The sequence below is a fragment of the Thalassophryne amazonica genome, chromosome 15, assembly GCF_902500255.1.
Source record: "Thalassophryne amazonica chromosome 15, fThaAma1.1, whole genome shotgun sequence".
In the NCBI taxonomy this organism is placed as follows: Eukaryota; Metazoa; Chordata; class Actinopteri; order Batrachoidiformes; family Batrachoididae; genus Thalassophryne; species Thalassophryne amazonica.
Window position 1 is genome coordinate 79725205 of NC_047117.1, and position 22151 is coordinate 79747355.

The 22151-nt window shown below is 42.0% G+C and overlaps 1 protein-coding gene across 1 annotated transcript in view; it reads right to left on the bottom strand.

The window, feature by feature from the left end:
• The window catches only part of sorcs3 (sortilin related VPS10 domain containing receptor 3), a 646076-nt gene that overhangs the window by 144904 nt on the left and 479021 nt on the right, over nt 1-22151 (bottom strand). Inside the window, exons 11-13 of the mRNA XM_034187360.1 lie at nt 13302-13404; nt 9930-10006; nt 6335-6426 (exon numbers count right to left, since the gene is read on the bottom strand). Of these exons, the coding sequence (XP_034043251.1) occupies nt 6335-6426; nt 9930-10006; nt 13302-13404 (272 nt within the window). The remainder of the gene's footprint in view (nt 1-6334; nt 6427-9929; nt 10007-13301; nt 13405-22151) is intronic.

Genomic DNA, 22151 nt, shown 5'->3' on the forward strand with positions numbered 1-22151 from the left:
CTATTACTTTTTAAAATGATATTAACTCAACCAATAATTTCCATATTTTTTTTACCAAAATTGGAGCAACTTTAACTTTTGACCCCTGCACTGAAACTGTCTTTTGTCACCATTTTTGCTGTTTTTACCACATAACTCTTATGGAATTCAGTCATAGATAGTCCAAACTATACCTTTTTGGAATCATTATGATCAGACAAATATTGTGGTATAGTTTTCAACATGACTGAAGCATTTTTAAATTTTGACCCCTGTGTAACTCTTTATTGACCCCTGTAGCTCATTAGGCTCCAGAAGGCTCCATATCTGAAAAGAAACATAAGTTAATTTAAAACATGTGTGCCAAATTCCATGCTTTTATCACAAAATTAAATTATGGAAATTTTAGCTAAGCTGCACCACTAAAATAGTGCCAGAGAGGATTTTAATTATCACTTGAACAACCACATCATAAGTTATATTTTAACATAACGACCAAATACCAAAGTAAATGGTAAATGGTAAATGGACTGCATTTATATAGCGCTTTTCCATCTGCATCAGACGCTCAAAGTGCTATACAATCATGCCTCACATTCACCCCGATGTCAGGGTGCTGCCATACAAGGCGCTCACTACATACCGGGAGCAATAGCGGATTAAAGGCCTTGCCCAAGGGCCCTTAGTGATTTTCCAGTCAGGCGGGGATTTGAGCCCATGATCTTCTGGACTCAAGCCCAACACCTTAACCACTAGACCATCACCTCCCCTAAGACCATCACCTCCCCAAAGTGCACCTTCCACAGCAGCACAGACAAATTGGTCTGTGCTGCTGTAATAATCAGTAAGTCTGTTGTGCAGTATTTCGAAAAGAGCTCACATCCGTTAAACTAATTTTCTTCAAAATATGTGGCATTCATTCAGCAGATTCAGTAACAAATGTGGTTATTAGAAACCCATTAAGAAACCAGAAGGAAATTCATTAGACTGCATTCCTCATTGAGGTCCAAAACACCCAAACTTGGAAAGACATGTAAGAAAGAAAGAAAAAGTACTTCTGTACAAATGTTTTAGTAACAACGGTGAAATGATGCATTTTATTTTTCTAATGACACAAATCCAAATTTGAGAGTCATTCTTAATCTCAAAGTGAAATTAAAGGTCTACAAATGGATCTATACTAAATAACATAATAAAAAAAAAAGCAAAAGTTGGCTTGCATGGAGATGGAGACCCTGTAATACAAACAAAATTTGTTGTATTACAGGGTTTGTATTGTAATTTTGAGACGGTTGGCTTTTGAGAAGTCAGAAGTAAAAGACAAGAAAATTTCAGTGAGTAAATATAAAAATACATACTGATTTGCATAACTTTTCCAAACAGCTATACATTTATCTGTCTCCTGTCACATTTGATGGATTCACCTTAAAATAAAAAAATAAAAAAATAAATAAATAACAATAATGATTATAAAAAAGTGAATTACATTTCTCTTTTCTGGTTTTGACTCAACTCCTTTCACCAACGTTTCTGAAAATGGGTTCGTGCAACAATGTCGAATTCACAAATGACATGCTACTGCTGCTGCTACTTCTACTACAACTATGACTACTACTACTACTACTACTACTACTACTACTACGACTGCTACTACTAATAAAAACAATGTCATTTGTAAAAAGAATAAGGTCAGTCATTTTGGCCATTTTTTGAGTTGAAGTCAAACATGACCTAAGGGTGAAAATCAGCATTTAAAAAAAAAAATAAAATAAATAACAAATATACGTAGGTGAAGCTTCTTGACTGTGAGTTTTTTTTTTAAAAAAAAAGCTAAAAATATAGCAATGCATTGCTGTTATATATATATTTTTTTGCCCTGTGCATTTATTTTTCCTGTAATATTAAAATATGCCTGACTGATGACGACGAACTGACTTGTTTGTCACTTCAGAGAAGCTTTCTGACACGACCAAAGAGGTTATTTCATGATACATCACTGAGTGGGCGTGGTTAAAAATAAAAGACCAAACATAAAGGGTAGACATACTTTAAGCAGCCAGCTTTTACTTTTATGTGCAGAACTATTTGACCGGATATGACCTTTAAATCAATGCCTGGAGGATCTCGTCAGACCTGACAGCTGCTCAGTGCAACAATTAAAGCACAAAGCCACCAGTATATTCTAAAACAATGAATGGAATCAGCCCATAAACTCCTAAATGTATTCGACAACAGTGACATTATTGTTCCCTTTTACCCAAAAATGGAAAGACAAAAAATTTCTTTTCATAATCAGGACAAACATCCTCTTACCATTCAAAATCGTGAGCTCGGCAAATACAAGACTCTGCTGATAGGATTCTGGAATAGTCTCTTCCCAGCATGCAGTAGTTCCCAGGCCTGCGCTTCATGTAAATCTGTTTTTGGCCCATTACACAAGGCTCACCCTGGAGACACAATAAACACCATCATTGCTACAATATTGACTTATTTCAAGGCTTGAATTTGAGCACATCCGTGCATGATATGTTTCACCTGGTTGTGTAAATGCCATGTTTGATAGTCTTCCTCCATGCATTTCCTGCTGAATATTGATTTATAGTCAATCTTAATGAGCTGCCATTCAGAACGGTGGCTGAAATGTCCGAAGAACCTGCAACAGGTACCGAACAATAAGAAAAATAAACAAATAAAACAACACTTTATATAATATAAAGGATGTGGCTGCAGGAACTGGACATTCCGGAGCAGTCATGCTCTGAAACTGAAGGGCAACAACAGAACGCAGTAGCATTAATATGAACAATATATTGAAGTAGTCATACTAATAGTAACCCAGTATTGTCTTGTTGTGATTTTCCATATTTTACATTTGTTTGTGCTGTGGGTCTGGAAGAGCTGAGAGGCTACAGAGTGGTATGTCTGCAATTCATCCAATCAAATGGGCAAAACTTCTATCATCAAGCTCACTCTCAATAGATCGATACCTGGGCAGAATTCCAACTGAGACTAGTTCAGCATGGCAGCTTTATTTTCATTTGATTATTTTCTCACCAAAGAAGGGATACAAGCAATGGAAAAAAAAAATTATGTAATCACTACATGTAGAGGATGTCCAACTATCTTTCTTACTATTTAGCTTGTTTAAAATTGGGCTTGATTTCCTCCAGTTTGAAACTGAGACAGTAATTATGGCTAAAAATTGTCAATGGGAGAATAAAAGTTCACTTTCTGTTTCACTATTTTCATTAGTTTCATTAGTTACTTCATCCAAACCATCAACATGTCTATTAGACCCCATTCCTACCAGGCTGCTCAAGGAAGCCCTACCATTATTTAATGCTTCGATCTTAAATATGATCAATCTATCTTTGTTAGTTGGCTATGTACCACAGGCTTTTAAGGTGGCAGTAATTAAACCATTACTTAAAAAGCCATCACTTGACCCAGCTATCTTAGCTAATTATAGGCCAATCTCCAACCTTCCTTTTGCATTTCCTTCTGCTTTTTTGCATTTATGCAATATCTCTAAAATTAGAAAGGTCTTGTCTCAGAGTGATGCTGAAAAACTAATTCATGCATTTATTTCCTCTAGGCTGGACTATTGTAATTCATATTATCAGGTTGTCCTAAAAGTTCCCTAAAAAGCCTTCAGTTAATTCAAAATGCTGCAGCTAGAGTACTAACGGGGACTAGAAGGAGAGAGCATATCTCACCCATATTGGCCTCTCTTCATTGGCTTCCTGTTAATTCTAGAATAGAATTTAAAATTCTCCTTCTTACTTATAAGGTTTTGAATAATCAGGTCCCATCTTATCTTAGGGACCTCGTAGTACCATATCACCCCAATAGAGCATTTCGCTCTCAGACTGCAGGCTTACTTGTAGTTCCTAGGGTTTGTAAGAGTAGAATGGGAGGCAGAGCCATCAGCTTTCAGGCTCCTCTCCTGTGGAACCAGCTCCCAATTCAGATCAAGAAAGACAGACACCCTCTCTACTTTTAAGATTAGGCTTAAAACTTTCCTTTTTGCTAAAGCTTATAGTTAGGGCTGGATCAGGTGACCCTGAACCATCCCTTAGTTATGCTGCTATAGACGTAGACTGCTGGGGGGTTCCCATGATGCACTGTTTCTTTCTCTTTTTGCTCTGTATGCACCACTCTGCATTTAATCATTAGTGATCGATCTCTGCTCCCCTCCACAGCATGTCTTTTTCCTGGTTCTCTCCCTCAGCCCCAACCAGTCCCAGCAGAAGACTGCCCCTCCCTGAGACTGGTTCTGCTGGAGGTTTTTTCCTGTTAAAAGGGAGTTTTTCTTCCCACTGTAGCCAAGTGCTTGCTCACAGGGGGTCGTTTTGACCGTTGGGGTTTTACATAATTATTGTATGCCTTGCCTTACAATATAAAGCGCCTTGGGGCAACTGTTTGTTGTGATTTGGCGCTATATAAAAAAAAAAAAATTGATTGATTGATTGACTAGATGTTTTTGCACCTGTTGTTATTAAACTGTTGCCGGACCGAACAGTCCCCCCTAAAAATCTGTCGCCCTGCCTTCACTGCGTATGCGTTATTCGGAGCGTTGGCAGCGATTTCACGGATTATCACCCCGTTTCTGCTTCAGATTTCACTCCAGTCATCATCTATCTCAGCAACAGATATCTAAAGCTTTTGGACAACAATCGTTTCCACATAAATTCAGCATTATCTCATAATAAAATACGGGGGAGCACATATGTCATTTCAGAGCGTCGGTAGCGATTCACCGATTATCACCTTGTTTCTGCTTAAAACAACCTCGTTTCTGTTTACAACTGACTTTAGGATGATTTAAGAGGTTTTAATTTGTCATCTGATGGTTAATAATCACATTACTGACATTGATCACTTTGGGTGTAGAGAGTCAGACTCAGAGAAGGCACAGTGGAGGCAGGGTAGACCAATTTTCAGAGGGGACCGTTCGGTCGGCGACACCACCAACAGAAAAAAAAAAAATAATAATTTACTAACCACCTTCAATCATTTCACAACACATCATAAAATTACCCCCCCAACAGCCTCGCTTGAAATACTTGGTCTTACGTCATGATCTGGTTCTCAGCTCCGGCCTCCACCAAGACACCGTCCACAAACAGAGGCACCAAGGAGAAGCTGTGCTGGGTCCACTGTCTGCCCTCGTCAAAACTGCACCCTGCGTACAAGCATCGCAAAGCGTTTCCATCAGACAGGCGGAAGCGTTCGTGGCGAGAACCAGATGATGTTTATTAAAGCCTGGTCACACGGGAGGATTTAGGTGGAGCTCAGAAGGACTCGGTTTGCCTCTACACGTGAGTCTCTGAGCTTCTGTGCAATTAGCAAGTGTAGCTTAGAGTAAATATCAAACAGCTGAGCATAAAGGGATCTGTAAGACGCAGTCTGTCAGGGTGTCAAAGCCAAGATGTCCGAAAAAATGCCTCAGTGGGAGAAAGTGAGAGAAAAACAGTGATGTCACAGGTTCCAAGTGAAACATGAACAGGACAAAAAACAAAAGATTCATGTTTGACTGCAAAACTGAAGAGAGTGGTGAGAGAGAGGAAAAATTGGACAGCTTTCATCGCCACGGCACTGGATTATTGATGCTGACAAGCCATCAACTGATGCTGGAACGACTGGATGTACCTGAATGTGACACGGGCTGAAACACTGCGGAGGCCTGAGCTCAGAAGAAAAAAACCTCCACTGCTTTCATTTGGCTAAAGTGACAACAGAACAAGTGCTGACATGCACCTATTATGAGATTCAGCCAGGGAAGTGTTTAACTTAATACCGGCTGAGGAAGCAATATTCCTGCATAGCTGCTGTACAGTGCGGCGGAGATGCACAGGCGTCTTTCTGCCCGTCACTGCTTCACTTCACCATCACACTTAAAATTGATTGGGAGACAAAAAAAAAAAAACCAGCAGGCTACACTTCAGTGGCTCTAAAACTAATTTCAAAATTGTTGCAAAAGCAACCAGAGAACAGATCTGGTCTCACTTGGATTAGCCTGCACTGAGGCAAAGCGCAGGCAGCGATTTGGCAAGAGGAGGACGACATGTTAATGAAAACACTAAAAGGGTGGTGGTGGTGTGTGTGTGTGTGTGTGTCTCAAACTGCTGCCTGTTTATAAGTGGCTTGAAAAAAAAATCTGTGAAATTAGATTGCATATGGATCCCCCCCATCAAGAGTCACAGTGGAAGTGCATCAGTAAATGAATCGAGTGTCAAATATTATATATTTGCTTTCCATTTGGGGAATATGAGTTGGATTAAACTAAAAGCAGGTTTACAAAAAAGGGACACATTGATTCAGTAAAGGGACCTACATGTGTCAGTGAACATACCACAAGTGTCTGGTTGGAACAGACGGTTGTTTCACAGCAACGAGGGCCCCACCTTGGTCCAGAAACCATACGTTGTGCTCCTCTTCGAAAATCTGAATCAACATACCAAAAAAGAAAGAAAATAATATTCATAATTATCATTACACTGTTGGGCAAAGTGTCAGACAAATGCTGCTTTGAGTTTTTGCATATTCAAACCCGTGACAGTGAGTTACGCTGTGCCAACTGAATGAATTACCTCCACCGGGGTCTATTTACTTGTTTGTCACCTAAAGTGAGACTGGGTGGAGCACAAGAACACATCAAATTTTGGTGCAGGTGAAAAGCAATGAAACTCAAAGGTCAGCAAACAAGATCAAAGCTGAGAAATCAAGATAAATGGTGTCAAATCTCAGATTCAAGTTCAAAGAGTAAAAATCAGGGTCAAAGGTCAGCAACTGTGATCTACTGTATGTTCACAGGTGGGATTATACATTATGTTCAATTTCAAAGGATAGCAATTAAGAACAAAGGTCAGCAATCAGGATCAAAGTTCACCTGCAAAATTATATATCATGTCCAGTTCCAAAGGTCAGCAGGTGACATCAAAGATCAGCAATCCATGTAGAATATTAAGTTGATGTTTAAAGGTCAGCAATCAGCGTTGATTTAAGTCAGGATTTAACAGTTAAATTCACTGTTGGGATTAATAATCACCTTAAACATTAGAAGACAGCAGCTGAGATCAGATGTCAGCACTCTGGGTTGAAATTTACTGATGGGCTTAAACATCCCATTTAGTTTCTACAGACAGCAGTTAAGATCAAAAGTCAGCCGTCAGAGTCAAAGCTCATCACTTTGGATCAAAGGTCAGCAATAAGGACCGGAGATCACCAATGGAATTAAATGTCATGTCCAGTTCCAAACATCAGCAGTTAACATTAAAGGTCAGCAAACCATGATGAATATCAGGCTAATGTTTAAAGGTCAGCAATCAGGATTTAATCAGGTCAGCAATCAGGTTTACTGACCAGATGTTCAGTTTCATCAGACTGCAGTTAAGATCAAACAGTCAGCAGTCGGGGTGGAAATTAAGCGATGGGATTAAACATAATACTGAGTTTCTGCAGGCAGTACCTTGATCAGGATGAAATGTCAGCAATTAGAGTTTAAGATTATTACTCGGGATAAAAGATCAACAATCAGGATGAAAATTCAGTTGTGGGATAAAATATGTTCAGTTTCAAAGATAAACTTATACAATCTAATCAGCATTGAATATTGAGATCTTGTTCATGGTGAGAAATCAGGATCAAATTTCAGCAATGAGGATCAAAGTCAACAAATGGGATTAATCACCATGTTTCTCTTCAACTGTCAGTAATTAAGATCAAAGGTCAATAATTTTGCTCGCAGGCCAGTAATCAGTATTGAATATCAGGTCCATATTCAAAGATCAGCAATCAGGATCAAAGTTCACTGATGGGATTTATCATCATGCTTTGTTTCTAAGGTCAGCAATCAGGATCAAAGACAAACAGTCAAGATCAAAGGTCACTGATGAGAAGAAATATATTCATTTTCAAAGGTCAGCAATCAGGATCAAAGATAAGTGACCAGGTTCTGAGATCAGAATAAAAGATGAGTGATAACTTAGGACAAATCATGCATAAATCGTCCTTCCATTGTAGGTCGGTTCTTCAGACATTCATATTGACAGATGCCAGTAAAATGTGTTTCTGCTTTTAGAGTTTGCATATTTAGCTACACAATCAATTAAATCAAAGTAGTTTACTTAAACAACAATTTAGAAACTTGAAATAAATCCTAAATATGTTAGTGTTTTCAAATCAGTGTTAGAACTTAAGGACATTTAGATAGAAAATTTTAAAGGGTCTCCTGACAGTTGGTGTCAGGAACTAAATTACTCCATAGATCCAGAAGTAACAAGTCTTTACTTTTTGTTAAATTATTTAACTAAAAAAAACCCTGCATACAGACACCCTTTAGTTATCAGGTATTAAGTGTTGAGTAGGTAACTAATGGGGCAAACACTTATGTCAGTGTGAGCAACTTTTAAAATTAATAGAGGTAAAATTACAGTCTGAGAAACTGTTGAATTTGTCTTAAATTACATTCAAGATGAAGATATAAATGTAAAAAGTATGTGCTTAAAAATGTCAGAAGAAGAAAAAAGCACATCTGTGAACACATTCACGAACTGATACATGATGATTCCCCCCCGCCCACACACACACACACACACACACACACACACACACACTGCAATATCACTGAAAAAAATTGGAGTGATATTTACTTGAAAAAACCTAGGCAAGTTTTTTCCCTCAGAAATTCCAAGTAAATTTTACAAGGAGAAGTCTTAAGTAAATTTTACTTGCATATATTGGTTTATCTAAAAGAATAACTTGAGTAACATTTACTAGCAATTATCAACTGAATATTTTCATTGAATTTTACTCTGTCTTTGTTCATAAAAAGTAAAACTTTTCAGCTGTTCCCCTTGTTTTCCAGTTTGGATCTGCATGTTGATTTGGCACAAATTCTACACTGGATGCCCTTGGTTTCAGTGCAGATGGTTCCCAGTTCAAACCCCACCCCTGCCACATTTCATGTAATGTGGAAGTCCATCAGGAAGAGCATCCAGTGTAGAATTTGTGCCAAATCGACATACAGATCCAAATTGGAGCTGCTGTGGCAACCTTGAGTGAAAACACGGGGAACAGCTGAAAAGTTTTACTTTTTATGAATAAAGACTTCAAAATTAAATGAAAATATTAATTTGATAATTGCTAGTAAATGTTACTTGAGTTATTATTTTAGATAAACAAATGTATGCAAGTAAATTTACTTAAGAATTCTCCTTGTAAAATTTACTTGGAATTTCTGAGTGGAAAAAACTTGCCTAGGTTTTTTCAAGTAAATAGCACTCCAAATTTTTTTTTCACTGTACAAGTTGCTTCCATTCATAATATAATGGTGGAAGTAAATGATTTGTGATGAAATTCCTGAATTGATAAAAACTGGTCAACTTCTGTACTGAACAACCCAAAAGGTCTAATGATTTGTTTTATGTATAAAAAAGTTTTATGTTTAAAAAAGATAAATAAGTTCCCCTTCAAGACATTGGATAGTAATAGTTTTGCTTCCTGCACATCATCACATGATGTTTTATGATTGTATAGAGGTTTTATTAAATTTCATAAACCAGTACACCAGTTGCACTCATGAAGTCAAATCTGTGACACGATTCATCAGCTGAACACAAGACTGCGATTATCTTCCTTTGAATGTGTCGGATTGGAATTATTTTCCTTCACGGGCATCTTCATAAGGTTTGTTACCACTGTTTGAAATTTCATTGAAATCCATTCATCTGTTTGGGGGTTGGGGGGGCTGCACCTACAAAGTCTATATTAATTGATGCATCAATTTAAGCACAGAAGTCCAATTATTTGCTCTTGAAGAACAGAGGACATCATGCAGGGGGCAGAAACGCCTCTGTTCCTGTTCTTTTCTCTCTTTTTTTGCAGATGGAGGTTGTCGCTGTAATGACATTGTTTGCGTAAGTGTTGGAGTTGGGTTCGAAGCTCACCTGTCTCCAGCTATTGCCAGCATCAGATGATATGAACATGCCCACATTGTTGTAAGACAGTTCTGCTCCAATATTACCTGCAGTGGAAATGGCAACACGATACATTACACAATGAAAGCACACACGTAAAAGAGAGTGTGTGTATTAAACGCTACCGTGCCTGTGATTAATTAAATCTCTTGGCCCGATTCCCAGATCAGCTTTTCCTTGCTCACATTTTTTTATATGAATAACAGGGGAAAATAAACAAACAAAACAAAATATTGCTGGTTAATTCCATGCCTGTGTCATGCAGAGGAGCTAATGTGAGATATGGAGGAGGTCGAACGCCCCGTTTGCTCTGGTACTCCTTCAGTCCTGCAGCACAACGCGTGCAGAGATTTCCTTTTGAGTGTGCAGCGAAAGAACTGGCTCCTTGAGCCGCTTGGCTCCGCTATCATGGCTGCAGCTCAGTAAACAGGTGTGTGTGTTTGATCTGGATGGTGCTTGTCATGTGTGCGAGATGATCTCTGTCTGCACCAGCCAATGTCTTAAAAGGCGCCACAGCGGACTGAATCATAATGCTGCAGCACATACACACACACACACACACAAAGAGATGCATTCTGTACTTTCACCAGAAAGACAAAACAGCTTCTTTTTCCTTCTGCAGAAGCCGCCGCTGGTACAAACGCACATTTTATTTGAACTCATCTGTCTTTGCTTCTGCTTTGTTCTTCTTTGGACAACACAAGCTGTCATTTGTTGCCTCACAAGTATAATTGGCTGTGGTTTTTGTGTCCTCAAAAGAAGTGGACATTTCTGATCTAAACTAAACAATAAAAGCCTGTGAAATGGAGTTTAACTTATGAAGAAGGAAAATGGGGTGTTTTAAAACACTGGTTTAAAACACTGGAGGGCATTTTTTGGACTGTTCACTCGACTAGCATAAATGTTTTATTATTGCTCTTAAAAGCTCACCCTGCATCCCACAATCAAGTGATATGTCTCTTTTTTTCAGGACAACCTGTACTTTCAGAATATATATGCGATAGTGGTGTTTTATAAGTGTAATAAAGGTTCACAGTCAGAAATAAGAAAAGAAAAAATAAAGCGGTAAATAATGTTCACAGATTTATTCAAAACACACAGCAAACTATAATAAACAACTATTTTGACACTTTATAAAGTTAGTGTGGGATCTTGTCCAACATAATTTACAAATTAAGGTTCTAACAATAAACACAAATGCACATTTTGAACAATATATACAAAATGGTCTATGCATTTTGTTTGTCTTTATGCCACATCTCAAAGCAATTTCTGTCTGCTATGACACAAAGGCTTACAACACAACCTTTTTATTTCCATGGAGTTTGACTTTCTCTTGGAATGTGTTCGGTGAACCAATTCCGATTGGACAGTTGCATTGCGCACGTCATCACACAACTTCTATGAGGAGTACAAAGATGTTGGACGGCTGGCTTGAAAGTTCGCGGAGTTAACTTTTCAGAAAAAAAAGTAAATTTCTATCTCATATCATTAAAAGTACGACACCATTGGCCCCAGATGGTTAAAAAATTGAAAAAAAAAAAAAAAAAAAAAAAAAAAAAATATATATATATATATATATATATATATATATATATATATATATATATATATATGTTAACAATAGGCCTGCTGACATCGGAAGGCTGTTTATCCACTCTACGCGATCAATGCTTGAGTGACCTTGATTTTGACCTTCAAGGTCAAAACTGACAGCCTATTTTGAAAGCCAACATATGACTTTCTAATCATGTCTAATAGCACCAATGGGTTTATCTGCCGTTGTTTTAGTCACCACAAGCAATCTCCATTTGACTGAACTTGATTTTGACCTTCAGGTTCACTCAAGGTCAAATAGCAGATTGTATTTTAAAAGCAAAAATAAAACTTTGCATTCAAACCTAATAGAAAATAGGAGTGTCTGTGGCACTGATTAGTCATTGTAAGCAATCAAAATTTAAATGACTAACTTTGGCCTTCATGATCAAATCCAGTAATATATTTTGAAAGCCAACATATGACTTCCTAATCATGTGTAATTGTACAGTGCATCTGGAAAGTATTCACAGTGCATCACTTTTACCACATTTTTTTATGTTACAGCCTTATTCCAAAATGGAGTAAATTAATTTTCCCCTCAAAATTGTACTCACTACACCCCATAATGACAATAAGAAAAAAAAAGGCATTTTTTTTAATTGATGCACCTTTGGCAGTAATTACATCCTCAAGTCTTCTTGAATATGATGCCACAAGCTTGGCACACCTATCTATTAGCAGTTTTGACCATTCCTATTTGTAGCACATCTCAAGCTCTAGACTCCAACTAAGCTCTAGAAATATCTCAAGGATGATCAGTGGAAACAGGATGCACCTGACCTTAATTTTGAGCTTCATGGCAAAGGCTGTAAATACTTATGTACATGTAATTTCTTAGTTTTTATTTGTTTTAAAAAATTGCAGAAATCTTAAAAAAAAACTTTCACATTGTTATTATGGGGTATTGTGTATAGAATTTGAGGAGAAAAAATACTTTCATCCTCTTTGCAATAATGCTGTAACATACAAAAATGTGGAAAAAGTGAAGTGGTACTATAGGTGTATCTGGAGCCATTTCACCATCACAACCAATGAAAGTTTATGTTTCGAAAGCAAAAATACTACTTCCTATGTTGTCTAAAAGTAACTATGGGCATGTCTGGCACTGTTTAGTCACTATAAACAATATCAATTTAAATGACCTTGACTTTGTCCAATGCACATCTGTGCAGTAATCATGCTCTTTTATCACCATCTTGATTTGTCACACCAGCTGGGTGGATGGATTATCTTAGCAAACATGAAGTGCTCGCTAATACAGATTTTATACAGTGTATGTACAGTATGCTGCTGTTTGATAACTTATTTCAAATCATGAAGTCTGAGAGTTGGCACTGGTGCTGCACATTGCCACATCCTCCACAACATGGAATTGCTGGATCATGCACAGAGAAACACTCCACATCACCAAAACACACCACATTTGAACAATATATATTGTGGCGATGTGGAGTTTTCCCTGTGCATGATCCACAGGATCATCAGGATCATCCTTTCCATGAGCAAAGTCGACTGTCTTCCACTGATTTTATATTTTTAAACTATCTTTTTTAATTGTATTTTGGGTTTAGTCAGTATTCTACGAGAGGCTGGTAAAAAACAGACTGTACAGATTGTGATGAAGCAATTTGAAATTAATTAAAATATGCTTTGAAATGTCACTGCCAAAATATGATGGAATACTTTTCCAAACCCACAAAATAGTGATTCGGGTGTTATGTGTACTGGTGCTTGTTATCTCACCTGTTGCAACTATGATGCCTGGTGCAGAGCTCTTGGTGGAGATTGACCCTGACAAGTAAAGGTTCTCTGACATTTGCAGTTGAAGATGGAGGGAGCAGAAAGGCTGAAGAAGAAGAAAAAAATGTTGATGAATTGCACTGAAAGTGAGCAGAAGTTTTACAAACATTTTCCACTTGCAAATATCATTAGTTGAGTTTCTGTTATTTATGCAAAAATTAAGCTATATTTTCAGAATAAAGACTAAAAACAGTTGTGGAATGACAGTGTTTCCATTGTTTGAATGAATTTCACTGTTGGGATTTAGTCTCTCGTGATATCTGTCATTTTAGTGAGGCTCTCATGAGAACTTTAATTCCAACAGTCAGTGATGGATCAGTAAGCCCTGCTAAATACTAGAATTTTTGTCAATCCAATATTGCAGTGATGTCATCTCTTCACTGTTAAACCAAACACTCCATTTTAATACAATAATTAAGTTAATGTAAGTCAAACTTTGACAAAAGTTATAGTCACTCATTTCCATTAATTAAAGTAACACAAAAATGAATTGTTGTCATAACAACTCAGTTCCTTTAAGTGCATTTAAAGTTTTGGGGCATTTAAGTGTTGGTGATGTATTTCCAGTGCATCCCATTCACTCATTTTAATTGAGTTTATGTAATGGAGGCCAGCAGGTGTCGCTGTGCAGATGTAGTTAGTAAACCTCACTCCCAACAGGTCAAAACAATTCTCTGGTAACAAGGCCAGAGTCCTGGGTTTTAGCCTTCTGGTTACAGAGTCCGACTTCCATGCCGGAGATCGTGAGTTTGCGTCCTGAGGGGAGCGAATGGACGGAGTCATAACAACACAGCGCAGAGTCAACAAGTAAACCAAAGAATGCATCAAAAAATCTAATCCAAAATATAATGCAATTTTTTGCCAGAAATTTGTCACTTTTTATTGAAAAACATAAATTACATTTACATAAGTTTAACTATAAATTAAGTTACTAAAACTTTAACAATTAAATTTGTGAAAATTATTTTATTTAAGTTGGCAAACTCAAATGGTTTAAGGTAATCAGTTTCCTCAGATGGTTTGAGTTCAACTAACTCATTGAGTTTTACAGTGTTGTAACATTTAACAAGGTCTCCGATTCTACATTTTGTTGACTAGAATAAAATCTGTTAACGAGTGGGGTACATATTCAACTGTTACGACAAGTCATCCCAACCCTAGTTTATATCAGATATTAGTGAGGCACATTTAACTATTGAAGGACCATCTTAAATAAATTACTACTCATATTGGCATTTTGTGTAGTAGTAACACAGCACAATTTCATATGATAATGCTTAATACAATGGATAACAATTTCTCTTAATACAGACTTTTAATAGTCAAGCATAGTGTTTCAAAGTAACAAACTGTGGTACTCCTATACCAGTGGTCTCCAAACTATTCCAGAAAGGGCCGAGAGGGTGCAGGTTTTCTTTGCAGCCACTGACTTCAGCAGGTGATTTCACTGATTAACATCTCTTTGAACAGGTGGGATGAGTTCATCAGTGAAATCACCTGCTGGAGTCAGTGGCTGCAAAGAAAACCTGCACCCTCTCGGCCCTTTCTGGAATAGTTTGGAGACCACTGTCCTATACTGTACTATAAGCCATAGTGTGCAGTGAAATACAACAAGTCCCTTCAGCTGCTCCCCCGTTTTCACTCAGCGGCACCACAGCAGAAGCAAGGTGGACCTGCATGCTTTGAACACCCGTTCAAGTTTGCTTACAAAACTGGTTGTGGTACTGAGGATGCTGTTGCTGTCCTCATCCACATTATCACAAAGCACCTTGATAAGTCAAATAATTATGTAAGAGCTCTTTTTTTAGATTTCTCATCAGCCTTTAATACTATTAAACCAGACATCTTGATCTTCAAACTGTCACAGCACGGAGTTAATCCATATCTGATTCACTGGTACGCATCCTTCCTCACAAAAAGAGTCCAACTGGTTAAACTGAACAACACACTCTCCTGTTGCCATCACGACCTCTGTCGGTGCCCCCCAGGGCTGTGTTAGTTCAGCCCTGCTTTTTACCTTATATACTGACGACTGTCGTGCAACATCCAGTAATCAGTACATCATCAAATATTCAGACGATACTGTATTGCTGACACTGCTGTCAAACACAGACAGTCCTGAGCTGCACCAACAGGGGGTTGAAAAGATCGTGATGTGGAGCAAAAACAACGCTCTGCAAATAAACACCAAAAAAACAGAGGAGGTGGTTTTCTGTACAAAACCTGAAACAGTAGCACCCACCATCATAAACAACGAGAGTGTAAAACAGGCGGAGTCATTTAAATATCTGGGTGTGATGATTGACTGTTGTAGAAAGACCAAACAAAGAATCCATTTTCTTCATCATCTGCGGTCTTTTGGGGCCTCTCATCAGGTGCTGTTGCTGTTTTTCACTTCCATCATCCTCAGTGTTCTGCAGTATTGTAACGCTGTGTGGTTCAGCTGTCTGTCCGTCACTGCTAAATCTGGGCTTAGACAACTGCTTAAAATCTGCTCTAAGATAGTGGGACAGTGTCTGGATGGTCAGTATGAAGCCGCATATCACAACAACATGATGCGGTTAGCAAAGAACATCGCCTCTGACCCCAGCCATGTCCTAAACTCTGAATATGTGCTCTTACCATCAGGGCGACGCTACTGTGTGCCGCGCTATAACAAAGTCAGGCTTAAGAACTCATTTATACATCAGTCCATCTTGAAACTAAATGAGAAGCTTAGTTCCTAGAGTCAGAGTGTGAAGGCAAATGGATGATTGTTTATTGTTGTTTTCTTTGTGTGATGTAATTGTTTTAATGTATGATGTCTATTGTTCTTGTGTTATACGGAGCTGCTGAACATGTGAAACAAATTTCAGATCCCATGATCTGACATTACAGTTCATATCTATCTATGCTGATTTGGCATACGTTTTACACCAGATGCCCTTCCTGACGCAACTCAATATTACATGGAGAAATGTGGCAGGGGTGGGGTTTGAACTGGGAACCTTCTGCACTTAAACCAAGCGCACTAACCACTTGGCCACCACTAGATAAATAAATTAATTAAAATAATAATAATAATAAATAAATAATCACAATAACATTTAAGGAATAACAACCATTTTTATGTACAGTCCCTTGATTTTCAGAGCCCATTAAGTAGTTGGTCAAACTTAAACATTATTGTTATTACGTTGTACCGATTATCACTTTACAGCCAGTTTTCTTGAGGCAAGCCAGGACATGGATACGAGGTCTGTTAGAAAAGTATCCGACCTTTTTATTTTTTGCAAAAACCATATGGATTTGAATCACGTGTGATTGCATCAGCCAAGCTTTCGAGCACATGCATGAGTTTTTTCACGCTTGTCGGTTGCGTCATTCGCCTGTGAGCAGGCTTTGTGTGAGCAGTGGTCCACCCCTCTCGTCGGATTTTTATTGCGAATAAATGTCTGAACGATTTGGAGCTTTGCTGCATCAATTTTTTTCCGGAAACTGTGAGAGACCTCCAGGTGGACACCATTTGGAAAATTCAGATGGCTTTCAGGGATGATTTTACGAGGATTACACAGATTAAGGAGTGCTCCAGCCGGTTTAAAGACCGCCCACAGCTGCTGAGAGCGTGCAGCACTCCGAGCACCGATCGACAGGCTGAATCAGCCAGAACATGTCCTGTGAGGCTTCATCATGGTATTGCTTTGCGCCATGCGGCACCGCCGCGACGCATGGAATTCCTCCGCTCCTCTTTCCATGACAAAAACTCCTGTAACAGTGGAATGTGCTGTTCATTTCCAAACTGGACGCTGTGTTTTATCCGGGACGTTGTCGGACTAGCACAGGAATTGCGGAAGACGTGGACATCAGCACTTTTTCGGCACATTGAGACAGACCTGCGGAGGAATTCCGCACGTCGCGGCGGTGTCGCATGGCGCAAGGCAACGCCGTGATGAAGCCTCAAAGGACATGTTCTGGCATGTCCAGGCTCATCCACAATTTCTCGGCTAGTCACACGACTGAAAAGCCACCAAAAGCCATCTGAAAGTCATCTCAAAGCCGTCCTGTGAGACCAACACGGAGGTGGTTTTGTGCCGCACCATGAACGGCTCTGTGGCGCGTCCCTCTGCTTCTCTTTCCATGAAAAAAACTCCTGTAACAGTGGAATGTGCCGAAAAAGTACTGATGTCCACGTCTCCTGCCATTTTTGTGTAAGTCAGATGACGTCCCAGATCAACAAAGCCTTCACGTTGGAAATGATCTGGTTGATTCAGCCTGTTGATCGGCGCTCGGAGTGCGCAGCTGTGGGCGGTCTTTAAACTGGCTGGAGCACTCCTTAATCTGTGTAATCCCCATAAAATCATCCCTGAAAGCCATCTGAATTTTCTGAATGGTGTCCACCTGGAGGTCTCTCACAGTTTCTGGAAAAATTTGATGCAGCAAAGCTCCAAATCGTTCAGACATTTTATTTGCAATAAAAATCCGACGAGAGGGGTGGACCAGTGCTCACACAAAGCCTGCTCACAGGCGAATGATGCAACTGACAGGCGTGAAAAAACTCACGCATGCGCACGAAGGTTCAAGCTTGGCTGATGCAATCACACGTGATTCAAATCCATATGGTTTTTGAAAAAAATAAAAAGGTCGGATACTTTTCTAACAGACCTCGTATATGAACATTTTCAAGATTTTGAAGAGGCCTGGAACTTCATTACATAATTTGTACGGTAAATGAACGTAGTCTGGAGCAGAAACTCCAAAATTCAAAAACTGAATGACAGTGCAAGAGAAAGACTATTGAGGGAAGTAACCAAATCACGCAGCTAACTTCCAAGGATGTTGTGTGGGCCGCTGAAGAGGAGGTACTGCTGGCCCACCACCACCAGAGGGCACCCTGCCTGGAGTGCGGGCTCCAGGCACCAGAGGGCGCTGCCGCCTCACAGGAGCAGCCGGGGTGACAGCTGACACTCATCACCCATGACAGCTGTCACCACTCATCGGATCAGCATCGGTATATCAGCAAGACGTCATCTCCACCTCTTTGCCGAGATATCGTTCTACCTGGAAGGTAACGTACCTCAGCTGACTGTTTGACAGTATTCTTTTGTGACTTTGTGCGTTTGTATTGTGGACTACTTTTCCAACGAGAGGTGGAGGTAGCTTTCCTGCCGTACGGATTCCTGGGTGCAAACGCGCCCTCATTTAATTGCTTTTTGTTCCTCGCCAGCAGTACCAGGTCCGACACGCGGAGGCAGTGGCCACCTGAGAGTTCGGGACATGGCGGCTCCAGTATTCCCGGGGTCTGGTGGCGGAGGAAATCGTGTGGTTCCGGTTCTGCTTTGGACAGGCGTCTCCTATCTTCGAGCATGCCCACACGACACCTTTGTGAATTGACTCTTGTCTATTGTTGTAATCTGTTGTATTTGTTGTGCACATTCACAACAGTAAAGTGTTGTTATTTGACCTATTCCATTGTCCGTTCATTTGCGCCCCTGTTGTGGGTCCGTGTACCTACACTTTCCCAACAGGATATCTCGGCCACCGTCATGGATCCCGAGGGGCGTCAACCGGCTGTTGAACGGCCAATGGAAGAACAGGGCGCACAGGCGTCCGCAGGAGGAATGATCGGTGAGTTGCAGCGGATCCTCACCGCTTTCATGGCTCGGTTGGATTTAATGACCGAGCAGAATGTCCTCCTTAACCGCAGGGTGGAGGCTCTCACCGCGCAGGTGGAAGCTCGCTCTCCGCGCCGCCTTTGTAAACGGACTGTCGTTGGTCCTAAAGGAGCACCTGGTGGCTAAGGACGAACCACGGGATTTAGATGGGCTTATTGATCTCGTTATACGATTAGACAATTGGTTAGAAGAACGCCGTCGGGAATGAGACAAAGGGCGTGGCCGGGCACGCGCCGTCCCTCTGCCTTCCGGTTCCGACCGCGTTCCGCCCTCCCCACGCTCCACGGCCCCTACGCTCCGTGTGGTTACAGCTCCCCCTGCTGATGAAGCTATGGACACGAGCAGGGCCACATTTAGGGCACCAGATAGACAGAGGAGGCTGGCCCGCGGAGCGTGTTTTGTTTGCGGCTCGATAGAGCATCAGGTAAGAGACTGCCCCGAGTGGTTAAACACCAACGCCCGCCCCTAGAAACTGGGCTAGGGGTGGGCCGAGACATTCACGTGGGACACACCCACATTGCCACACGACTCCCAGTTACAATCCTTTATGAGGATTTAACCCTGAAGGCCCCAGCACTGGTGGACACGGGCTCTGAAGGGAATCTGTTAGACAGCAGATGGGCCAGGGAGATAGGGCTCCCTCTGGTGGCGCTTACCTCGCCTGTGCAGGTGCAGGCACTAGATGGCTCCCTACTCCCTCCAATCACACATAAGACACCACCAGTAACTCTGGTGGTGTCAGGAAATCACCGGGAGGAGATCGAGTTTTTTGTGACTCCTGCTACCTCCCGTGTGATTTTAGGGTTCCCCTGGATGTTAAAACACAATCCCCAGATCGATTGGCCGTCCGGGGTAGTGGTTCAGTGGAGCGAGACCTGCCATCGGGTATGTTTAGGTTCCTCGGTTCCTCCCGGTTCCCAGGCTAAGGAGGAGGTCAGAGTCCCGCCCAATCTAGGGACGGTGCCGGTGGAGTTCCATGACCTTGTGGATGTGTTCAGTAAGGATCTGGCGCTCACCCTTCCCCCCCACCGTCCGTACGATTGTGCCATTGATTTGGTTCCAGGCGTTGAGTTCCCGTCCAGCAGGTTGTACAACCTCTCACAACCTGAGCGCGAATCAATGGAGACCTACATCCGGGACTCTTTAGCTGCCGGGTTGATCCGGAATTCCACTTCCCCGATGGGTGCAGGTTTCTTTTTTGTGGGAAAAAAGGATGGCGGACTACGTCCATGCATTGATTACAGGGGGCTGAACGAAATCACGGTTCATAACCGATACCCATTGCCCTTGTTGGATTCAGTGTTCACGCCCCTGCATGGAGCCCAAATGTTCACCAAGCTCGATCTTAGGAATGCGTATCACCTGGTTCGGATCCGGAAGGGAGACGAGTGGAAGACGGCATTTAACACCCCGTTAGGTCACTTTGAGTACCTGGTCATGCCGTTCGGTCTTACAAACGCCCCCGCGACGTTCCAAGCATTGGTTAATGATGTCTTGCGGGATTTCCTGCACCGATTCGTCTTCGTATATCTGGATGACATACTCATCTTTTCTCCGGATCCTGAGACCCATGTCCGGCATGTACGTCAGGTCCTGCAGCGGTTATTAGAGAACCGGCTGTTTGTGAAGGGCGAGAAGCGCGAGTTTCACCGCACTTCTTTGTCCTTCCTGGGGTTTATCATCTCCCCTAACTCCGTCGCTCCTGATCCGGCCAAGGTCGCGGCGGTGAGAGACTGGCCCCAACCCACCAGCCGTAGGAAGCTGCAACAGTTCCTCGGCTTTGCTAATTTTTACAGGAGGTTCATTAAGGGCTACAGTCAGGTAGTTAGCCCCCTGACAGCCCTGACCTCACCAAAAGTCCCCTTCACCTGGTCGGATCGTTGCGATGCCGCGTTCAAGGAGTTGAAACGGCGCTTCTCGTCTGCACCCGTTCTGGTGCAGCCCGATCCTAGTCGCCAGTTAGTGGTTGAAGTGGACGCCTCGGACTCAGGGATAGGAGCTGTGCTTTCCCAGAGCGGGAAGACCGATAAGGTCCTTCACCCGTGTGCCTATTTTTCCCGCAGGTTGACCCCGGCCGAACGGAACTATGACGTCGGCAATCGAGAACTCCTTGCGGTGAAAGAGGCTCTTGAAGAGTGGAGACATCTGTTGGAGGGAACGTCCGTGCCATTCACGGTTTTCACTGACCACCGGAACCTGGAGTATATCAGGACCGCCAAGCGGCTGAACCCCAGGCAAGCCCGCTGGTCACTGTTCTTTGGCCGTTTTGACTTCCGGATCACCTACCGTCCCGGGACCAAAAACCAGAGATCAGATGCCTTGTCCCGGGTACATGAAGATGAAGTCAAAGCGGAGTTGTCGGATCCACCGGAACCCATCATCCCGGAGTCCACTATCGTGGCCACCCTTACCTGGGACGTAGAGAGAACCGTCCGGGAGGCCCTGGCACGAAGCCCGGACCCCGGAACTGGGCCGAAGAACAGACTCTACGTCCCACCAGAAGCTAGGGCTGCAGTCCTGGACTTCTGTCACGGCTCTAAGCTCTCCTGTCATCCAGGGGTGCGAAGAACCATGGCAGTTGTCCGGCAGCGCTTCTGGTGGGCGTCCCTAGAGGCCGACGTCCGGGATTATATCCAGGCCTGCACCACCTGCGCCAGGGGCAAGGCTGACCATCGCAGGGCTTCGGGACTGCTCCAGCCGCTGCCTGTGCCCCATCGCCCCTGGTCCCACATCGGCCTGGATTTTGTCACGGGCCTCCCGCCGTCCCAGGGCAACACCACCATCCTCACGATAGTGGACCGATTCTCCAAGGCGGCCCACTTCGTAGCCCTCCCGAAGCTCCCGACGGCCCAGGAGACAGCGGACCTCCTGGTCCACCACGTCGTCCGGCTGCATGGGATCCCAACAGATATCGTCTCCGATCGCGGTCCCCAGTTCTCCTCGCAAGTCTGGAGGAGCTTCTGCCGGGAACTGGGGGCCACGGTGAGTCTCTCATCCGGGTATCATCCCCAGACCAACGGGCAAGCAGAACGGGCCAATCAGGAGGTGGAGCAGGCCCTGCGTTGCGTGACAGCCGCGCACCCGGCGGCCTGGAGTACCCATCTGGCCTGGATCGAGTATGCCCATAACAGCCAGGTGTCGT